This window comes from Parus major, chromosome 22 (genome assembly GCF_001522545.3).
Source record: "Parus major isolate Abel chromosome 22, Parus_major1.1, whole genome shotgun sequence".
Classification (NCBI taxonomy): domain Eukaryota; kingdom Metazoa; phylum Chordata; class Aves; order Passeriformes; family Paridae; genus Parus; species Parus major.
Genome location: NC_031790.1, coordinates 2,645,917 through 2,652,113, shown reverse-complemented (window position 1 = coordinate 2,652,113; position 6,197 = coordinate 2,645,917). Strand labels below are relative to the sequence as shown.

The 6,197-nt window shown below is 68.9% G+C and overlaps 1 protein-coding gene across 1 annotated transcript in view; it reads left to right on the top strand.

Moving 5' to 3' along the window:
- The first annotated feature begins 1,688 nt into the window (after positions 1-1,688).
- Positions 1,689-6,197, top strand: part of LOC107213827 (actin filament-associated protein 1-like 2) — a 5,761-nt gene continuing 1,252 nt past the window's right edge. Inside the window, exons 1-6 of the mRNA XM_015648655.1 lie at positions 1,689-1,799; positions 5,089-5,217; positions 5,320-5,394; positions 5,502-5,572; positions 5,769-5,850; positions 5,929-6,158. Coding sequence (XP_015504141.1) covers positions 1,784-1,799; positions 5,089-5,217; positions 5,320-5,394; positions 5,502-5,572; positions 5,769-5,850; positions 5,929-6,158 — 603 coding nt within the window. The 5' untranslated portion in view covers positions 1,689-1,783. The remainder of the gene's footprint in view (positions 1,800-5,088; positions 5,218-5,319; positions 5,395-5,501; positions 5,573-5,768; positions 5,851-5,928; positions 6,159-6,197) is intronic.

Below are 6,197 nucleotides of genomic sequence, written 5' to 3'. Positions count from 1 at the left end.
GCCCCCCAGATCTGCCCCCCGGCTCGTTCCTCCTGCAGGGAGCAGGGCTGGGGGGCTCGAGCCTGCCAGGCCGTGGGGTGACGACGGGGCTGGGGCAGCCCCCGGCCCGCAGCAGGCACGGTTCAGCCAGGATGGGAGGTCTGGGGGGGTCTCTGGGCTTTGTGCCCCCCCTTTCCCCCCTGGAATGTGCCTGGCTCCACTGGGGGAGCAACGGGGGGGGTTCCCTCCTCCCTGGGGGTCCGCTGCACCCAGCCCCCCACCCCGGGGTGCTCCTGTGCCCCCCAAGCTGCCCCTGTCCCCCACCCTGAGGCTTGGGAAGAGCCTGGGGGCCGACACTGCCAGAGCTAAATCCCACCCTACCCCCCTGCAGCCCCCCAGGTTTGTCCCCACCCTCAGCCCCGCTCCCTCCTGTGCCAGGTGCTGCAGCGAGGAGCCCAAGGACACTGCCAACCCCCCCGGCCCCGGGCTGGGCAGAGGGGGCAGGGGGAGCACCTGGGGCTGGGCAGGCGGCGGCGGGGTTGGGGTGGGGGGTCCCTGGGGAAGCTCCTGGTGCATTTCCAGCTGTGGATGTGGGGGGATGCCCTGGGGGGTGCAGGGGGGCGCTGGGGCGATGATTTGGGGGTACAGGAGGGCACTGAACTGGGATGATGAACTGGGGCGATGGATTTGGTACAGGGCACGGCTCTGTGGGCACCGCGGCCACTCACTGGGGCCTGGGCACTGTCCCTGTCCCCTCCCGGGGTTGGGCACTGTCCTTGTACCGGGGCTGAGCACTGTCCCTGTCCCCTCCAAGGGCTGAGTGCTGTCCCTGTCCACTCCAAGGGCTGGGCACTGTCCCTGTCCCCTCCAAGGGCTGGGCACTGTCCCTGTCCCCTCCAAGAGCTGGGCACTGTCCCCTCCCGGGGCTGGGCACTGTCCCTGTCCCCTCCAAGGGCTGGGCACTGTCCCTGTCCCCTCCAAGAGCTGGGCACTGTCCCCTCCCGGGGCTGGGCACTGTCCCTGTCCCCTCCCCTCCCGGACAGGGCTCAGCCCCGGGCCACACTTTCCCTTCTTCCCCTCTCCCCTCTCCGGGCACACGATTTGGGCAGGACCCCTCCTCTCTCCCCGCACCCCCCGGCCCCTCCACGCTCCCCGGGTTTTGTTTCCAGCCACTTTCCAGCCGCTAGACCTTGTTGGGATGTAAAGAATGTAATTTATCGGGAATTCACTGGCCCATACTTGCCTTTCACTGCTACAAACGACATATCTATAAATATATCTATAAATATGGGTTGTTTTCGGACTGGACTACAGTGATTCACTTTCTCTGTTTTTGTTAGAGTTTATTTTATTTGCTGGTGTCAGAGAACCCGCGTGAGAGTGATTTTTTGCTTACAATTAAAGGTGAAATGGCTTTATCCAGCCCGGCTCCGCAGCATTGCTTCCTCCCCCTCCTCCAGAAACTCCCCCCGGCCCCCGGGCTTGTCCCCGAGCCCGGGTCCCTGCAGATGGCGGTGCTGCTCCGAGGAGGATGCGGAGCCCTTCCCCGCCTTCCTCCCGCCCCGGCCGGGCTGTGCTGGGGGCCCGCAGGGCGTGTGCGAGCCGAGCCGGGCCGGGACAGCGCTGCCCTGATCGCGATCCCGGACCCGATCCCGATCCCCATCCCCATCCTCATCCCGATCCGATTCCGATCCCGATCCCAGACCCAATCCCGATCCCGATCCCGATCCCGACCCCCATCCCGATCCCGACCCCGACCCCCATCCCGATCCTGATCCCGGCGCGATGTGAGCGCTCCCGCACCATGTCCCGGCAGCGAGGTACGGCGGGTCCGAAGGGATGCGAGGCTCGGGGGAGACAAACTTTACAGAAAAGGGGGAAAAGAGGGTTCCGTGGTGGGGGGGGGAAGGCTGCGCGGGGGTGCCCACGCAGATGCGGCTGGGTTTGGGGTGCCCGTGAGGGCGTGGAAGGGAAAAGGGGGTTCGGGAAAAGAGAGGGTGGAAAAGGGGTGCTGGGAGGAGCGGGGGACTGCAGGGGAAGGGATGAAGACAAGGAGGGACGCGGTGTCCCCCCCTCCCCGATATTGGGGTGCCATGGTGGAGGGGCGGGGACACAGCGCCCTCCCAGCGCCAATTTGGGGGTGCAGCAGCCGTGGGGGGAGCGTCCCCACCCTGCAGCCGTGGGGGGAGCGTCCCCACCCTGCAGCCGTGGCCTGGAGCCTCCGCACATGACGAGTCACGCTGTGGCCGCGGGCAGCTCCCCGCAGCCTCCTCTGAGTCATCCCGCGCTGGGCCAGAGCCACCCCCGGGGTCCCCCGGGTCACCTCCACACCCCCGCAGCCTTCGGACACCTCACGCCACGGGGAAAACCCGGCGTGGAGCCCGAATCGCGGCCCGCGCTGGCATCACCCGGGCATTGCGCGTTCCCATGGCATCTCCGGGGAAGCGTCCTTCCTCCTCCTCCTCCTCCCCCGAGGATGGCACGAGGATGAAGGATGCCGCCGTGCCGGGACACGTCCCTCGGGAGCGGGGGGAGCTGTGCTAGGAGACGCTCTGTGTGTGTTTGGGGGACGTTTTCCTGGAGACCGAGGCAGATGTTTTCCATCGCGGCCGCTCTCCCTTGGCACTGCAGAGGGCAGCGGGCACCGCGCCAGGGCTGAGGGCAGCCCCTGCCTGCCCCGCACCGGCTGCGGGCACGGCTGGGCACGGCTGGGCACTGCTCGCTGCCCCAGAGAGGGCACGGCGGCCGGGGGGAGCACGGGGGGCTGCGGAGAGGGCAAAAGGGTGACTGGACGGAGATGTCATTGCCGAGGAATTCGGCCTGGGCGGAGGAGAGGAGAAAGGGAGGGAGGGGAAGAGCCAGGCCCCGCTGGCCAGCGGGGGACAGTCCCCGTGTGCCCCACACCGCCCGCAGGTCCCTTCAGCCAGCCCCTGCCACAGCCCCACCCCGCTTTTCCCGCAGGGAGATGTTCTCCCCCTTCCCTTCCCCGGTTTCCAGGGAAATCCAGATGTTTGGGCCCAGCTCCGGCGTTGCTCAGCCGGACCGCGCTGCCAGATGTTTCCTCTCCCCCGGGCAGGGTGTGTGCTCCCCGGCCGGGGACACCGCGGAGGGGACGGGGGTCCCCCCGTGCCAGCACCTCCGGGGGAGGGGAGCTTCACTCCCAAACCCTGGCAGCGGGGGCTCCTTCCCCCGCCTCCCCTCGCCTCGCCCAGGGGGTGCCACCTCCTTTTTGGGGTGCGCCACATCCCAACTAAGCCAGAGATATGCGGGATTCGGGGATTCGGGGATTCGGAGGATGAGGAGGATGAGGAGGGTCGCGGTCACCTGGGCCATTGCAGGAGTGGCCCGGCTGGAGGCAGCTTCACCGGCACTGTCCCCCCCAGCCGGGAAATGGCAGGGGGACACTCGAGGGACACTCAGGACGGGCTGGGGACAGCTGGCACAGCCAAACCCGGGCCAGGAGGTGCTGGGTCCCCTCAGCGGGTCTGGAATGTTCGATCCTAGCTGGGAGCAGCGAGCAGAGCCGGGAGCGGGGCCTGGCAAAGCAATTCCAGATGAGCGGCAGGAAGGAGCCCGGGGGGAGCCGGGCAGGGACCCCGGGGCTCTGGGGGACATCCGCCCGCTCCTGCCGTGGCAGCTGGAGGTGCCCAGGGCGAGGACAGGGGACAGGGGACACACTGAGGTTGTTCCTGGCCCGGCTCTGCAGCTCCCGCGTGGACCCCAAACCGCCCCCACAGGGGACAGGGAGAGCGTCTCCCCGTGCCCGGGGTCTCTCGGGGGTGGCGGCGGTGCTGTCCCGGCTCTCCTGTTGTCCCCGCTGAGCTCCTTGTCCCTCCCTGTCCTTCCCGACCCCTGTCCCTGCCCTCCAGGGGGCGGTGGGTGAACACCCGGCGTTTCAGCCTTCATCAGCTGCTCCGGGCTCCCAGGGCTCCTCTTCCTCCTACTCCTCCTCATCCTCCTCCTCCGGACGTGGAGGAGCAGCACCAGCGCAGCCCCGGCCGCGGCTGCCCCAACCGCGAACAAACCGGCTCTGTGAGCTGTGAGCGCGCACAGAGGGGCCTTCATCCCCCCAGACCCCCCTCCTCATCCTCCCCCGGTCCCCCCGAGCCCGTCAATGGCCCGATTGTGCCCGGCCAGGGCAGGTGCTGGAGCAGGGCAGGGCCAGTGGGACCAGGCACGTACCCGCTGTGAAACTGGGGACACCCCAATGGCACTGGGGACACCTCCATGGGATCGGGGACACCCCAATGGCATCAGGGACACCCCCGTGGCATCGGGGACACCCCCATGGGATCAGGGACACCCCAATGACACCGGGGACACTCCCATGGGATCGGGGACACCCCCATGAGATCGGGGACACCCCAATGGCATCAGGGACACCCCCATGACACCGGGGACACCCCCATGGGATCGGGGACACCCCCATGGCATCAGGGACACCCCCATGGGATCGGGGACACCCCCATGGGATCGGGAACACCCCCCATGGGATCAAGGACACCTCATGGCACGGGGGACACCCCAATGGCACTGGGGACACCCCCATGGCACCGGGGACATGCCCATGGCATCAGGGACACACCCATGGCACTGAGGACACCCCAATGGCACCGGGGACACCCCCATGGGATCGGGGACAGTCCCATGGCACTGAAGACCCCCCGTGGCACTGAGGACCCCCCCATGGCACTGGAGACACCCCCATGGCAGCGGGGACACCCCCAATGGCACCAGGGACACCCCATGGCAGCAGGGACACCCCCGATGGCACCAGGGACACCCCATAGAACTGGGGACACCCCATGGCATCGGGGACACCCCCATGGAATCGGAGACACCCCCATGGCACTGGGGACACCCCGCACGGCACTGGGGACACCCCCATGGGTTCGGGGACACCCCCATAAAACTGGGGACACCCCCATGGGATCGGAGACACCCCCCATGGCACTGGGGACATCCCAATGGTACCAGGGACACCCCATGGCACTGGGGACACCCCATGGCAGCGGGGCCCACCCAGCCCTGCCCAGTTCAGGGTCAGGGATGGGGACCCCTGGCGCCCCGTCCTCTGGAGGCTGAGCTGGCACGTGGCTGTCCCCGCAGACCTGGACAAGCTGCTGTCGGACCTGCGCTCCTTCCTGCTCATCCTGGACCGCGAAAGCCTCAGCGCCGCAGCTCGGGCCAAGAAAAAATCCGTGTCCGACCTCCTGTCCCGGCTGCAGAGCCCGGCGTGTGAGTGCGGGTCTGGGGGCGGGGGGAGACCCCCGGCCGGTGCCCGGTGGGCGGCGGGGGAGGCTCGGGGAGCGGGGCCGTGACCCCGCGCTGCCCCCGCAGCAGAGGATGCAGAGTACATGATCATGCGCTGCCTCTCGCCCTCCCCGGGGACCCCGCAGGGCCGGACCAGCCCTGGTGAGTCCCACGCTCCCACCCACCCCCCATCTCCTCCTCCACGCCTGGTTTGGGGGGTCCCCGAGCCCTCAGCACCCCGGCGCTGCCGGTCCTGCTTTTTCCCGCAGGATCCCGGACGGTGGATGCGGGGGGAGGCTGCGAGCGCCGCCCGGGCAGCGCCCCGAGCCCGCCCCGAGCGGTGAGAGACGGCCCGGGGGGCTCAGGGGGTGGGAGAGGGGCCCGGACATGCCAGGGATGGCACCGCTGGCCAGTCTTGCTCTCGGAGGGAGGGGCGTGTCCAAGGGAGTTTTTTTGGTGCCCACCCGCTCCTGGCAGAGCCCCCCGGCAGTGACCTGGGGACCCTGCGGGGTTTGGAGCACCCTTTGCACCCCCAGATCAAGGCGCTGGCTGTCCCCCCGTCTCCCCCAGCCGACGACTCCTACGAAGACGCCGATCCCCCCGGGCAGGGCAGAACCGGTGAGGTCTCCACGCGCCCCCTCCCCAGCTCCCCCGAGCTCCCCCTGCCCACCGCCCTGACCCCATCCCGGCTCCCAGGCGGTGGCGACAGCGACAGCAGCCACTACGAGTCGTACGGAGAGGAGGAGGAGGAAGAGGAAGAGGGGGTGACGGACCGAGCCCATTACCTGCGCTGGCCATCGGCCACCAGCGCCGAGGCCGAGCCCCCCGGGCGCCCCGAGGCTCAGCTCTGCGGCTTCCTCTGGAGGAAGCGCTGGCTCGGGCAGTGGGTGAAGCAGCTCTTCATCGTCCGGGAGCACGCGCTGCTGGTGAGGGGCTGGAAAGAGCATGGAGAAAGGGATGTGGGG